The sequence below is a fragment of the Lagopus muta genome, chromosome 14, assembly GCF_023343835.1.
Source record: "Lagopus muta isolate bLagMut1 chromosome 14, bLagMut1 primary, whole genome shotgun sequence".
NCBI lineage: Eukaryota > Metazoa > Chordata > Aves > Galliformes > Phasianidae > Lagopus > Lagopus muta.
In genome coordinates, this window is record NC_064446.1 from 14,261,820 (window position 1) to 14,278,354 (window position 16,535).

General features: G+C 41.9%; 1 protein-coding gene across 1 annotated transcript in view; it reads right to left on the reverse strand.

Moving 5' to 3' along the window:
* The window catches only part of SPOCK1 (SPARC (osteonectin), cwcv and kazal like domains proteoglycan 1), a 257,730-nt gene that overhangs the window by 3,852 nt on the left and 237,343 nt on the right, over positions 1-16,535 (reverse strand). Inside the window, exons 7-10 of the mRNA XM_048961050.1 lie at positions 13,025-13,141; positions 6,364-6,585; positions 5,713-5,775; positions 529-666 (exon numbers count right to left, since the gene is read on the reverse strand). Of these exons, the coding sequence (XP_048817007.1) occupies positions 529-666; positions 5,713-5,775; positions 6,364-6,585; positions 13,025-13,141 (540 nt within the window). The remainder of the gene's footprint in view (positions 1-528; positions 667-5,712; positions 5,776-6,363; positions 6,586-13,024; positions 13,142-16,535) is intronic.

Here is a 16,535-nt window from a genome sequence, read left to right on the forward strand (position 1 = left end):
AGCTGCAGCTTTGGAAGGCCTACAGCCTTCACTCAAGCACACCAAAGCAATGCTATGGAAATCCTGCCTGCCTAGGTAAGATAGCTGGTGATTGTATATACTGCCACCATGTTGTACAGTCAGCAATTTTCTTGGGTTTGATTGCTAATTTATAAGAATTTGTAGCTGGTCCTTCCTTTCTCTAGTTAGAGATTGTCTGTCAAGTCCCATAGTACACAGAACAATATATTTAATAACCTTGCATAGCAGTCCCATAGCCTTAATTACAGTATCAATGACAAACCCCACACAAAACATCCTTTTAACACTGGCTACTGTGTGCTCCCTTCTGCTGTAGTCCCTCAGTCAGAAGGACAAATGTGTGCAAGGGCCTCTTTTGTAACAGGAATTGGGAACCACGTGAGCCCTTTGAACACAGCTACGTTTTGCTGTTGTCATTTGTGTTATCGTACTCCATCTTACAGCAATGGCAAGCCTTACAGTGATGTTAATTCCTTTGCTATCGGAGGAGAGCACATCATTACTCACCACAACTAACCGTCCCCTGCTTTCTCGAGCCAGCTATCTCATTGCCATACTTATCAACACACCAGCACTGCCCTGTGCTGCCGTGGCACTGAGTGGCTTTGTAATAACCTTCCTCATTGCACCGGGGGATGAAAGCACCTGAATAAAATACAAGACATAATCAGTAACACAAGCCTCTGTAGGATTAAGCAGGTCTATGATGGTATGTGATATGAAGAGCTTGTTTGTTTATACGAAAAGCTTCAGCGTTGGCAAGAAAACTCTTGTGATTATCTGGTGCCAAAAAGGGGGCAGAAATTGTATATTATTAACTATCTTGAGCCACCCTGGTCACTACATAGTGCATGGCTTTGTGATAGCATGCAGGGGCTGAAGGCATATGCTCCTAAAGCTTGGGTTCAGTCTGTCTCTGAATGATTAGCATTCCTATGGTCTTGTTCAGATTTAACTCTAGGTTTTAAGCTTTTCTTCCCAACTGGAACATTACCCCAACTCCATTAATTCTGCATTTTCTTTCCATTTGCACTCCTTCACTGTTTATCATATAAGTCTTTCCACAACACTGTAATTATCCCTGGAAGGTATCTGCCATCTGCTTGCTATACATACTCATCTCAAGCATTTCTGACTCACTGAGAGTTTCCATGCATAAAAGAATGCATAGAGGTTTACAAAGAGGGACAACAGATACTGAAATCCCTAAATCTTCAGATTTGAAGCCTAAGGTTTATCTCACAATAAAACCAACATGGTTCAGACTTGCAGAGTGTGCTTCGTTCTGGCTTCCAGACAGGTGAGCTCTTAGGAGAAACCCATTACTGCTCCCACCATTTGCAGCTGATAGAGGAAAAATGCTCTTCTGTACAAAAAGCCTCTCTTGTCCTTCAAGATTATTCCTAAGGGAGGTCAATGCAGTCATTCTCCATTCTTTGCCAATAGCTTCAACTTGATACAAGGCAGAAACCGACCCTTGCCCCAAATTTCTCATCTCAAGTCACTGTTGAGAAAGTATTTTCTCCTTTGTCAATGATGCCCATGACTTGCTGGTCATACAGGAAGTTTTTACACTAGTTTCATGTGTACAGCATCTTTTCAGACAGTTCATGTGTCAGAGGGGCCATTTCCTCTACATTAAAGAAAGAAAAAAAGTTCTAATCATCACGTGCATACATTTACCTCTAGAGGTTTTTACAACCTTATGCTGACTGTTTAATCCCTTATTTTACTGTTGAATTGGTTTGGTTTTTTTTTTCATATTTCTGCTCATATCCTCTCTCTTAAATGCTTCTGGTGTTTAGCAGACTACTCAAAGCCTTGGAAAAAGTGCTCAATGCTGGTTTTCTGCTGGTAGCTCCCCTGCTACATCAGCTGTACTTCTGGCTCTGGGGAATAACCAAGGAGAAGGGGGTCCTACGTGGCTCTGCAGAGTAGGAAGGGAATGGCCGCAGTATTTCTAAACTGTCTCATCCTCTCTCTTGTCCTTGGGCAACGCAACCTCTACCTTTTCATAGAGTTTCACTACATTTCCTGTAAAGTATTAAAACATTCCAAGATGACTGTAAAACACATAGATTAAAAAAAAAAAAAATTGCCCAGGCTCAATGCCAAGATAACTGTGTAGAAAGGAGTCAGGCTTTGGGTCACAATGTAGAGTAGAAGTCACTCCTGCAGAAGAAATGTGTGCCAACTGGGATGTAACACTGGGATGTTACATATTGAGCACCTTGGTGTCAAGCTGTTTGACAGCCATCAGGGAAAAGCCTGTGCAGGTGATAATCCAGCGTGGACAGAGCATCACTGGGAGCAAGTGGTGCACAAAAGGATGATTCATCCTGTAAATCCTACCCAAATCAGCCCCTGTGTGCATTACAAATTAGCTCTGTCTACAAGTTCTGCTTGGAATTTTTCAGTGCTACTGAACTTGACTGGGCATCTTGGACCACACAAGCAATTTGGAAGGAAAAAGGAATTCCTGTTTCCTTTGTTTCCTCTCCCTTCTCTGTGTTTCTTGCACAGCCACCTCTGTGACCCTTTGGGGAGGGGACTACAATTTTACTATGCACCACTTCACCTTTGTTGATCCCCACTGCCTGCCTCAGGCCAGGGAATCATGCTTCTTCTGTCTTTCTCTGTTCTACACAGTATTTAATTATTCCCTGAAAACTGGAGCAGCACTGCTGCACCTATATCCTCTTTATGGTTCTTTTTTGTTGCTGTTTTTTTGTTGGTGTTTTTTTTTTTTTTTTTTGCATTTTTCCTTATCTATATAACACTCCACATCCTTGGAGGACATGGAGAGAATAATTATATGCTAAAGATAGCAAAGCACACCGGTAAAAGCTAGACAGAATTAAGTGCCAGCTCCCTGTATTAGCTATTATGCCTGCTGAATTCACAGGGCTGAGATAGAAAAAAAACAGTGACAGGAGCAGAAATTTATTACCCTAGTGATGTGGGAGAAACATTATCAGGATGCACAGTTGTATGCTCTAAAAGTACACTCTCTGCAGTTAATTGTACTCTAGATAAATCTGGTAGGAAAAGATGAATAGTGCTGTTTACTTTTTAATTCAGTCCCCTGGGATGCTCGGCTCTATTTGAAAGTCTCCAAATTCAACATATCTAATGGCAATGGCTTTGAAGTACTTTGCTGCAAGTGTCATGTGTGTTGATAGAACAAAATATCAAAAGTCATCATTTTTTATCAATGGATACAAATGAACAGAAATCTTCCTCGTGCACGCTGCTCAGACTGTAAGTGCTGTGCTCTATATGTCAAAGATGGAGAAGGAAAGAGAATAACTAAAGACGAGTTTCTCTGAAAAAACTCATCTCATTCCAGTCTCTGCTGTTGCTACAAGTGGTGGTTTTTTGTCACATCTATGTCTCATTTTCCATTTGCATGATTTTTCAGTGAAAAGACATTTTTTTTTCCCCTCCACTATATAAATAACGGTGAGATCAGATTAAATCTCACAGGCAGGTGTCATTATGCAGGCAGTCTCAAGGCAGGTGAAGCACAAAGTTCTTCCCTATATTATTTTCTGGCTTGTTGAACATTCTGTGCCTGATGCTTGGTTTGCTGAGCTTACCTACTTTTGCCCTTTATTTTTTTGGATGTGGTTGACTTGAATTTATTTGTGATGAGGGACCACTGTAATGTTATCACTTTGCTCTTATTGCTGTGATCTGCTTTCAGGGCCACGCAGTACAACTGCCTGAATGTTGCCTACCTACACAGCACCATCATTATTTATCCCCTGCACTACAACAAACCCCTTATTTCAGCCTAGATGATGTTTACTGTATTAAGCAAATAACAGCAATGCATAAAATAAATATGGGACAGTGAAAGTTATCTGTTAGGACCTGGGCTTCTTATTCTTTCTCAAGGCTTTGAAATCATGAGAGCCATGAGGCTGACAACACAGTGGCTTCCTCCACTATGACAAGCATTTGAATGAAAAAACCCAAAACATTTATGGAACATAGCACACATACAACACAGTGATCAATCCTGCCTTTGCTCTCACACTGATGCACAGCAGGAGCTGCAACTCTGAAACGTCTTAATCTTCATGTAAACGTGCTATGAAAAGATGATGGAACGAAACCATAGGCCTTGTGGCCTTTGGGAATATTCTTACTTTAAACCACACCATCCAAGCTGGAATTGTTCATGTTACCTGAACCTTGAACTCAAAGCACCAGCTTCCAGGAACAGCAAGATTTGGCAAAGATGAAATTTGCTCAGGGTCTGCTAATGAGTATCTAGAAACACCAGACCACAATCTGAGAGCAGCCTGAAGTCTGAAATTTGTTTCAGCAGAGCTGCTGTGTGTGCTCTGTGCCACAGCTTGAAAAATGCTGGTGAAAAACACAGTACTAAGGATGGCAGCGTGGGTCTGCATCAAGCCGGGCTCTGTCTCCCAGGGTGAAATTCAGTTAGTCCTGTAAGCATAGGCTTCAACCCCTTGCTGAGATGCCTCATGTGGTTTGACTCTATGTGCATGAATGTGCTGGGACAGAAGCTTCACTGAGATCCACTATGTAAACTCTAGGCTGTGTAATAATGCATTCTAGGAGATGAAATTGGTTACCTTAAAATTACACAGTTTGACCATCTGAATGTTTAGTAAGGATTTATTTCATCTAATTTTAAATATCTACCAGAGCAGCCTAAGTTCTGAAATGCTCTGTAATGCTAGAATGTGATGGAAAGTACAATGACAGTAGCAGGGTGGTAAAGTCTAGGCAGATGAGGACGAGCCCAAATGCAAGAGTCCCACACAAAGAAACAAAGGGAGGGAAGAAGGGGATGGGGGGGAAAAGCAAGCTGCTTACCTTTGGAAGGCCCCAGGTATGCAGGGATCTCCAAGGAGATACCTTCACCTCCACTGCCAACCCTTAAATGAGGGCTGGGAAGGGGTGGATCCTGGCTCCATCCCTTCCAGTTGCTCAGCTGCATTGCATGCACCTGAGTTCCCGTGGGCTGGCCCTGCCTTCCCACCAGGTGCTCAATCACTGCTTCAGGCTGTGGCTTAGCATTTCCACTATAGGCTCCCAGTAGTTGACAGAGAGGGGGAGTCCAGGAGCTGGACTCGATGATCCCTTCCAACTCAGGGTATTCCATGATTCTACCACACCTCAGAGTACAGAGCATGCTGGTGGGTTGCATTAGATGAGATGATGTAAATTCTTGTTCTCACAGACTTGGTCTGAGTGTCATATACACGGAATACACCGAAATGCTTTTAAACATTAGACAAAACTGAGCCTCAAGGTATGCATATATTGTGCCACAACTGGAGGAAGCCATGAACCTGCTGATGATGAACCATCTTTGCCCCTTCTGTCAAAGATGGAAGGATGAGTATCAAGCAACCTCTGTGCTTAGTGCTGCCCTACCAGCTGATGAGGGCAATATTACTCTGCTCAGATGAGGTTTAATATTTCTGGACGGCTGTAAATTAGTTCTGAACCTGTTGCCATGCTGACATCTGTTCTGTATGTTGCTATCTCATGATTTGTTTAATTTCATAGTGTCAGGACTAAATTCTGTAGTGCATATTCCTGATTCAAAACATTATTCTCTAATTGAAAAACCATTACTGCATATAAAGTTACAATAATCACAGAAGCTTTAATTAGTTGAGTAAATGAATGGCAAGTAATCGAACTTACCCAGCAGACTCTTCCCTCTACTGAGCTTTTGAATTCTATTCATTTCATTTTGGCAAGGAAGACCTAAAATATAACGTATGAGAATCAGTTTCCAGATGGTACAGGACAGAATCTAATGACTGGATTCACTGCTGACATGAAATGTAGACTATGGTACACCTGGGAATGAAAGAGGCCCATATGCTGGTACTGTACTGCAAAACAAATTTATGTCATTAGCTCTACTAATTAAAAAAAAGTAATTGCAACACACTGTGTTTGAGAAAAGAGTTTGAGGGCCAGTTTCAGTGTTAAACTGTTTTTCCTTTCTTTTCACCAAACTGACAAACTGCCAGGCCTCTAATTTTTATTTGCTAATAGACTAGTTTCTGCATTAATAGGGGAGTATGTTCTTGAGCCTTCTATTAGCAATAGAGCCTATTTCTAAGCTGTTTGCTGGCACTTAGTACTGCTTTGTTTTAGTCATCAGGGAATGTTAATATAGTTCATCTGTGACATTAAGCATTGTTACACAATGCCCTTTTATACCAGAGCTAGAGACAGGAGCTCTGTAATGCAACTGACTACCAATTACCCTACAAAGAGGTCAATCAATTTAAACTCTGGGAGACCCAAACAACTTCTCTTTGTACTGCAAATTGTACAACTTACCACCTGGCTTCTGGAAGCAGTAACACCACTCATTGTTGGAAAGCTTTCCATCTTTGAAGGAGTCACAGGAGTTGAAGAGAGGTTTGACGCATGGCTCATACTTATCCAGATAAATGGCACTGATCTCTGAGGGATCCAGCAGCAGGTCGTAGTTCATGTCAAGTTTGTTGAACATCCAGCCTAAGGAATCCTTACAGATTGGAAGGATGCTGGTGTCAAATCCTGTAAGAAGACAGGCAAATATCCCCAGCTGAATGTCAGTATGCTTGCTGCACATAATCACTGCTAAGCCAGAGCCATCCTAAATTTTTTTGGTTGGACTGTGAACATTAACCTCGCTTGGTCAAACCAGAATAAATTCACAGACTGAACTGCTTTCACTCTATTTTGCAGGCTGAGTCCAAATGCAACTTAAATCCTGTTTCCAAGATCTGTTCCTAGTTCCCTGATCAACTTATTTCCTAGTATGCTCTCACCTTCCACGTCTCAGCCAAGTTTTTGTCTCTTCTGAACCCTGCCTTTGGCAGTGGACAACAGCATGCTTTGACTTGAAATGTGAGCTGGTGCAGGGAGTTAAGGGAAAGAAGGGAGGAGGCATCTCTTTTGCTTGAACCCCTCTGAAGAATGGCCGTGCTTCCCCTGGGAGCTCCATAGAACTGCATGAGATCTTGAACACCACTCCAGCACTGTTTGTCCTTGCCTACTCCAGGATTGTGCAGCAAAACAGGATTCTGCTCTTCCAGCACTTTGGAAACCATCATCATCATTCATTTTAATAGCCCAAAGCCTTAAAAGACTGCAACAGCAGCGGTACCACCGGAAGGCCAAGTCATGCATATGGATACCCACAAGGTATATGAGATGCATGTGTCAGTATTTTGCAGTCTCCACAAAACCAGTGGCATTGCCTTCTTTCACAACCAAGACAGAGCACTATAAATCCACACTGTCACTGCATTTTTAATGCTTGGTGCAAACATGGATTAATTTCCCAATTATTTATGATGCAATAGAGTACATTAGTTATCTAGTGCTAATAAATCTCAGAATAAGGATCTCAGTTTCAGCAAGGACATGCATACATTGGCTGGGGATTTATGTGCTCAGGGGGTACCTGAACCTCCTGCCCAGGCACCACGTGCTCACAATGCACAGCATGCCTGGGCACCATTCATCCTGCTGTAGGCCACGTGAAGCAGCCCGATGGGCTTTTTCTTTTTCGTTGCATCTTTCATTGAACGAGGTCAAGCTTAGCCTTCTGTGCTGTAAGTGTCAAGTCCCATTTCTAGATGCTGCTTTGTTAACATGAAACCTAAGATGTTGCTGGAATCACGCTGACAGTTTGTCCAGGCTCTGCAGTCTACCTGCTATTTTTAAAGCATGAATCCAAAGGAGGGCAATGCTTTGTGCTGGAAGCTGTGTGTTTTGTATGCAACTGCAGCTGAAGGTTGTCAGTGACATGGAGAACAATCAGAAGGGTTAACTAATGGGAAGGTTTATGTCATTTATAATACATGTTTCTCAGAGAAAGGAAGAGGGTAACACCATTTCCTCAGGGCTAGAGGCAGCGCAGGCAGGGAAGAGAGAGATCATGCTGAACATTTCATCACATTTTTGTGCTGTTATCTCCTCTAATGTTATCTAATTGAGTTTGAGCACAGTGAAAAAGAAAAAGGCTGTACGACTAGGGGTAGGGAGGGAGCCTGCTTGCCTTGCTGAAGCAATTAGGACTGTTCACTTCAATTATTTAATTCAGCTGAAGAAGACAAGTAGGATTTGGTCACTGTACAATCTCTTGTTGAGTGAACTGCCCTCAGAACCCTGACTTGGCCTTAACAGCGCTCAAAGGCACAGGGCTGGGTGGTGGCTGATGCCTTGTGGGTGTGCATACTGCACTCCACAGGACAGCTTGAAGGCAGCCAGACAAGGGATGATATTTAGTTGTGTGGTGAGACCACTGCATGCTTAGGCTGGCCCCATTCAACAGCTTCCAGGAAAGAAACAGACGGGTTCTGCTGGCTGGTTTTTTTCATGCACAAATGCCCTCTCTGGTAACAGCCTTTGTGCCTTGCTGTGACACTTTGGTGAGTAGCTACAAGGTCTGCTTGCAAGCAGCTCAACATGGTACATTTTGTCTAGCCCTGTGGCTCTCTGAAGGCCATCTCCTAACTGGTAAGGATCAAGGGAGGGGGGGAGGAGAAGATGCTGGCATGAACTTGCCCCCTTTAGTGTCTTTGGGTTACTTCTGCTCCCTGCTGGAAGTCTCAATCTGTGTGTACAACATGCATACAGGGATACCACTATTGTGTGCCCTCAGTGCTGAGCTGTCGGAGCAGATCACTGGATGGTGAGTGATGTGAACGTGAAGCTCCTCTGTGACATACCATCAGGGCTTGGAAGCAAGATGCAATCATGAAAGGTCACTTACGAAGACAGTTAATTACATTAGATGAAGAGGTTTTGATTGTAATTTCCTGTAAACAAGGGAGCTTTCAGTCCTGCCACCAGAGTTCCAGATGAGGTTTATTAAGAGGCTGTGCTATTAAGCAGTGCTCTATATTAGGCAGTGTGGGTTGGAAGTCTTTAAATATTACAGCAGTAGGTGCAATAGAGAGCCCTCAGCTAGGTGGTTATTATCAGTGAAAAGACCAATTCTTTAACTGTCCTTCAGCGTGTGGCTGAAGGTGAACAGCAGTGTCTACCTCCACTTCACTGTCTCCTGGTAAAAGCTACTACCCACGAACTGCTGGGATTTGTAGAACACCTCTCAACAAATATGATGCAACATGTGGGATGAAATAAACCACATACTGTAATGCTGTAGTCAGTTGAGCGCTCAGTTAGCAGGCTGGAATTCTACCACAGCAGACCTGACCTATCAGCAGCCTCAGTGGGATCTTTTCTGTGCATCAGCTCAGCCTTACACTTCCTCTGGTGACAAGCAAGAGGATGGGAAGGCTTCATATCCCTGCTGTTGGCAGAGGCTGTCAATTCAGATGCCAATTAGTGTAAGTTGTGGTGGCTGCCCCCATCTGGACACCTGGTCAGTGGATGACCACTGAAACCATTGCACTTCCCATTCTGACTGACAGCTGTACAGCATCCTAACAACCTTCAGACACTGCAGCTCTGGAGTGAATTCACACCGGTGACCTACATGTGAAAGTCTCAATGTCCCATTAATACCTACAAGGCTCTACTTTCTCTGCTTTAAAATGAAATTAAAAAAAAAAAAATCTTTAAGGGAAAAATCATAATTAAAAATAAACACACCTCATGGCACATAAAATTATTTTCCCTCTTCAAGCGTTGACTTACATGAGCCAGATTTATTTTATTAAAGTATACTAGAGTTAAACTAGCAGGGGAATAATTAACCTAATTTCCCCTATCACTTAAAATAAAGGAAGGAAGAGAAGAAACGTTCCCCAGAAAAGATACTTTATATTGCATAGATCTCTAGAACAAGAAAAACAACTCCCACTCCAACTAAAAAAACTGTCTAGTTATAGCTTGGAAACGTTATGAATTATCAACAGGCTCAGGAGCAATTTGAACCTGATCTTAGTACCTAATTAGTTTTATTATTTCTTGTTTCAAAGCATGTCCCTGAGTTACTGATATTATTTATTGAAGAGATTTCAATTGCACAAAGACTGTGGAACACAGAGCTCCCTGACTGCAGTGCTTTGTTGGGATCTCACAGGTAGCACCTGGAATGGAGGCTGGAGATTTGAAGCACAACGACTCACCCTTATCCCTTTCTTTTCAGCTGAGTAAAAACAAAACGAACAAACAAAAAAAAAAGCACTTTTTTCTTCACCGAGGGGTGAAATTAATACACGCAAAGAGCTTATTTACACTCACAATAACATCTTGAAAATTTAATGTAGCACAGAGAAATCCCTGCTGGAACACCTCCTCTAGACAGCTGATGTGTCCAAGGCATCTTCATCATCACATCCCACCATCTGTTCTCTTACTGCCACGGGGGCATTCCCAAAATGGATTACTTTGAGGGTGTACGTATATGCCTTTAACACTCTACAAGCACAACCAAGCCAGTTTGGTTTAATGAAGTGATTGGCCCGGTGAGGAAAGGAGGACACGTAGAGCAGTAAAAACAAAACAAAAAAAATAGGACAATGTGTGTATGTCCTGTTTGCCATGATTCACATGGACATATTTTTCAGTTTGGATATATGAACTCCATTTTGAATTTTAAGCCCTATTTAAGATGTCTTTCATTCTTAACAAATGTTTGAAGCTGATGTTAGAGGAAGGCAGACCCTGCTGTTCATACTCTGTGTCTATTTTCTGGGTTTCTAGAGAGAACTGAAGCAAATTTGGCATGTGTAGACCCATTCAAGGAAACTGCAATCTCTTTAAAAGAAAAACAAGCCTAAGTTTTGTGGTGTTTAGAGATGATTTGGGCATCTTAACTCAGAAAGTTTCTTGTGTGGTATTTTTTTTTCCCCCCTCCAATTGACACACAGAAAATACGAAAACGTGCCGAACCAAGTCAACAGTCTGAAAATGAACATTGTCAAAATCAAGCCTTTAAGATCATTAATGCAGCCTTTCATACCAAGGCTGCCAGGAATAAAACTGAACTAAAAAAACCCAAAAAAACAAAAAAAACCCACCACCTTTAGGGATGGAGGTGATCTTTGGCCTTTGGTAAGCTTCTGAGCAGCTCAGAGGTCATCTGCATGAGAAGCAGCCTTTTGAAAGTCTGACGAAACAAGACTTCATGTGCTTCTGGGCATGAAGTACTCTAGAAAAAGTTTGCTATCTCTGGGATTTTCTGTTGCTGGGGTCTGAAGGGGATTCACATCTTGAAGCTGTAATTGGCTGCACATCCAGTTGTCTTTGTGCTGTGGTTCAGCTTCCTTTACATAAGAATGTTTAAGAAATATGTAGGACAAGTGCTTCTAAAGACAATGACTTTAAATACTATTCTAAGTAAGGAACTGATGAAAAAGTTTACATAAACTGTTTCTTATTTTCTCACCTACTTTTAAGATTCAGTTATGTGACATTAATGAGGTTTGCTTACAGTTCTGAGCAGTATAGCCTGGGGTGTATCCTGACTTTTTAGGAAGAGCAATTTCTCACTACTCTTTAGTACTACAACATGATGGATAGTAAAGCAATAATAGCAGGGTGGCACAATCCTAGGCTGCAGCAAATGAACATAAGCCCCAACACAGTAACCACTGACACAGAAACAAAAGAAGAAAACCTGCTTACCTTTGGAAGGCCTCAGGTACACAGGAATCTCCAAGGAGATACCTTCACCTCCACTGCCAACCCTTAAATGAGGGCTGGGAAGGGGTGAATCCTGGCTCCACCCCTTCTGGGCACTGCACACACCTGAGCTCCTCTGGGCTGGCCCTGCCATCCCACCAGGTGCTCCATCACTGCTTCAGGCCATGACTTAGCATTTCTGCTACATACACAGACTCAAAAGTAGCACAAAAGTGGAAGTGCAGGCACAGACCAACAGCAAATGCTTATCCCAATGTGCTGGGTCAGCTCTACTGCATGTTCAGCCCCTCCTACACCATTGTGCAACTAAGTGCAAGGGTGTGAAGACAGTAAAAGGAGCAGTTGACCAAATCCTTGAAATTATGTGTGTGTGGACACCAGCTTTAAGCAGCTCACCCCAGAGAATGAGGGCAGTTAGCTGAAGGTGAGTCACACAGACAGATAAAACCTGAGCATCCTACTTTGTAACCCAGGGCCCCTGTGATTTGGGACACGCTGTTTAAAAGGATTAATGAGTCCTTACAGAAAATAAATTCACATCTGCTCTCTGATGAAGATGACCTCTTTTGCTGCTGTTATCTGAATCTTTCCTTTCCCTGGTGGGTAAATGACATCAAAATCAGTCATGTTGGCTTAACCCACAGAGAGTAAATGTCCTCTAAACTGTTCATTTTCTTTATTTCTTAAAAAAAAAAAAAAATCATCAAAGGAAGCAAAGATGCTGTTATTAAATACCTGGGACACACCGGATTCCAGCTTTCCACACCATTTAGCTATTCCATCTCTGTGGTTACTATCTGGATATTGTTGTTTTTCTTTTTCTTACACAAGGCATTAGCAAGAAAATCAAATCTGAAGTGGGTCCTTCTCAGCTTTAGCATAATCTTCTGTTTGCTTCTGTGCTGTATTTTTGGCACATGTCCCCAGGCACAGACCTGGGGACAAGCAGAGACCATTGTCCATCCCCAAGAATTATCTGGGGACAGCCACAATGATTTGGAGGGTCATGGAATTTTCTGTACAGACACAAACTATGTAATGCCAGCTAACCTCAGGGCTTGAGGAAGTCCCTTTGCAGCTTTATTTACCAGTATAGATATGACCTCAGTAGTCTTTGGACCCAGTTATTTGCCTGGCTAACTTGTGCAGGTCTCTCTGTCTCTGACTGCCAATTTTTAGAGTACTTAGGTCCAGAGAGAGAGCACAGAATGACTGCAGCTCCTTCAGACAATAGGGCAGCTATTTATTTGCAGGATCAGCTCCCCTGTGAAACTGCTCACTTGCTGGCACCTGCCTGACATGACATTGTGGCACCAGCAGCTGTGATCAGCTCTCCCAAGCTGGTAAGCTGCCTGCAACATCAATGTTAACTGGAAAGGAGTTTTCTTACTGCCTTGTGCTGTTTCCGAGCTTGTTGGCTTGATGACACGGTTTGCATCCTCATGAAGAGCACCGAACCAGTCTTTAAGTCGCGAAGCAAGACTCCTCAATTCCTTGTCAGTGCAAGCTGGAAAAAGAACAAATCAGACCGAGTCAAGAGAAACAGTGGAGAATCTCTCACCAGATATTTTGATGGAAAAATACTATTTAATTATGGCTGTAAACTCCTTCTGTGAGCTCTGAAGTAAAAGAGGAGGTTGGGAGAAAGGACACAAGTTAAAAAGAAAATGGAAGTCGTAATGAATTGAAAGTTTTACTCAAGTTTGTCGTCAGTAGCTGACATGATTTGCGATGGGAGTGGTGACATGAGCTATCGGCAGGTTTTCCATCAGAGCGATGTGACTGTTTAACTTAAATGTTTCCACCTTTTAGGATTTCAGAGAAAAATATCAGCCAGACAGATGGGGAGGAGGGACGTTCTTGTCGAGACATCCCACTTTAACAAGATGCTCGGAATAATTTATAACCACATTTGACTTAGTATAGTGCTATTATCACAGCTATAGGAAATACATTTATTTCTTTATACACATATAAAAGAAAGCTGTCATGCTGCTCTAGCTCTACTGCAAATGGGACTTTGCCTCCTCTGAAAGCTGTCAGTTCCATTTTCTTAGCTGGGTAAAACAGCTCTTTTCCTTTTTTTACTGAGAAATATCTGTTTTTTATTTCCAGAATTTTTTGCCAAGAGATTAATGTCCATCCAGAGCAAATATTTTTAAGGAAGAAAGCTGCATTAGTCACCAGTTTCTGTCAGAAAAAAAATATTCTTGTTTTTCTATCATATTTAGTGTTTAAAATTTACATGCTTGGGCAATTCTATTCTTCCTGCTGTGCAGTACAAAGCAAGATTTTATGCCATGGAGACAGATATCCTTCACAGGGCAAGCCACAATATGCCTTCTCCAATTCACTGCACCTCATAATATTCCTCCTTCCACATTCCTGGGGATCAGCAGAGTCCCACACTTGTCATCTCACGTGAAACTCACTGCTCCAATGATGGCCATGAATGCACCAAAATCTCATGGCTGCGGTGAGTCTGTTCATTTGGGTCAGAAATAACAGGTACCAACACTTCTGTTAACATGCAGCAGACAATAAATTTCTTTAAAGACTGCAAAAATTTAATGCCAAGTTCAGTTAACTTTCTTCACAGGTATTTCATGTCCTCCATCGTACTTTCTTCTGCATGTGAAAGTATTATTTCCCATTTCTTTTATTAATTTGAATGCTACGATGCATGGTTGGAAAGATCCTACCTTTCTACCTCACCATCCTATTCTATTCATTGCATTTGCTTATTTTCAGAAGTCTTTAATCATTCCCAGTTTGCTTGGGGACACAAAGTTAAAAACACTTCATTCAGAGGGCATCAGTTTGACATCAGGCCCAGACTCTGGATATCTATGAATCAGCACTGGAGTATTTACTTCTGGTGGTAAAGCCCTTTGGTTATCAGGTACTGAGGAAGCAGAGCTCTAAGGAGCCCCAGATCTAAGATCCTCCTATATAAGTTTGCATCAGCTTGAGTTACAGAGCATTTTTAACAATGCTCTTCATAAAAAATACAGTATAAAAGTGTACTATTTTACTATTAATAGAAGTTTCAAGTAACATTTCTCAGATGAGAAGAATAGGGTTGCAGGCGGAATAGATGCGATAATGAGTCCCTTGCTATTTGAAGGTCTTTAAGGAGAGAATATGTAGGTTGCGGACAATATGGATATTGGCATGACTTGAGGCACTGATTAAAAAATCTGGGATGAAGAGAAACTCCAAGGGAAGAAGCCCTTCATAGCTCTGCTCTGGCAACTGAAGTCTGTCCAGTCAACTGTCAACACCCATTTTAAAATCTACTGCTGCGAGAAAGACACAGTGCAAGCATATGCAAATACACATTTCCACTGCTGTGTGTATTTTCTTTGAGATAACAGAATTTGGCTTCAATTCATTCTCTGCACCTTTCAAACGGGGAAAAAACACCAGACTTTATCCTTGTTAATGACATCACTGACAGCTCTGCCTTACCAGCCTGCTGCCATCACGTCCTCACGTAGTGCTAATTCTCATCCCTCACTGCTGATGTGCTTTGATGACATCTGTTGCGTAGCCCATGGCTTTGACTAGGAGGAGCAGCCGGATCTGTCACTTCTCTGAGCGAAAGCAATGTGAATGAGTGAGGAAGATGCATGTGCTGCTGGATCCAACAAAATCCCTCGGATCCGAATCTGCAGCCATGATGAATCGTTCTAAATCATGGAGTGATTTAACAGCAAGCACTGAAAGTGCAGATTTATTCCCAAGGGTGAAGGAATTGTTCCAGTAGTTATTTATTCCTAACAAACTGAAAGCATTGTTGCTAAATACCTATTTTCATGAAGCAGAAAACGTTAGCGTGGCCTGATGGAAAGCCATTAGCATGCTGTAAAGGGTTGGGTTTTTACAGGTATGCTTCCATTATGGACTTTTTCAGCACTTCAGATACTAATCTATACACATTGGTTGTGAAAATTAACAATATACTATTTAATTTCATTCTTTCAGGGAGGGACACTGAAGTGCTTAGTGCCACAAATCAACATTAAAGCTGAACCTGTAGAAGTTAAGATTAAATCAATACGGAATGTTCTCTCACACCCATTTTTACTCCAGCCTAGCAATACAATACAGTAAACTCTCCAGCCATTTACGAAACAAGCCTTATAATTCATATTGTAGGTAATTCTAAGCAAAACTTGATGGTGAGGAAGTACATTACTGCTTTAGTATCTGGATTGCTGCCATAATATTCTGGTACTTATGACAAGCAAGAAGTCTATGATGTGGTTCAGAAAAGAAGTTACAGTGATACATTACCCTGTGCTTCAGAATAAGCAAGCTAGGCAACCAGCCTCACAGAGTGTGTATAACCTGTTTTGTATTGTTTCATTTCTCTGTTATCAGTCATCTCTCCAGCATGAATCTGTTGCCTTATCATTACCATTGCTGTCGTTGTCATCATTCATACAGGCAGTACAACATTTTTACCAATTAAATGAGGACAGACTGGCCATTTGGGTTCATATTATTGTTTTACAGTACTAAATAGTCTCACAGGTGAAGACTGAGAAGTGAATTTCCTATTCCCTGGATGCCGTTGTGCAGCCTGTCAATATTCCCCAGGAGCTGGGCTACATTCTCTAGAGTAGAAGAAAGAAAACTATAAATGCAGAGAAATTTTTAACAGAAAGAAAATAAAAGCTTCGTAAAAGGCATATTTAGCTACGAAGGTTACTGCCCTTTCTATGCAGAAGAAAACTGACCTGGTGGCAGAATTCAGTTTAGAGGACATGTCACTAATTCTGAGCCTCTTTCTTTAAAGAATGCAAAGGTTCCTAATATGGAACATGTGAATGAGGAATGGAAAATGCTGCAAGAGAGCCCATTGTAACCCCAAGTCTGAAATTTCAGACATGGCT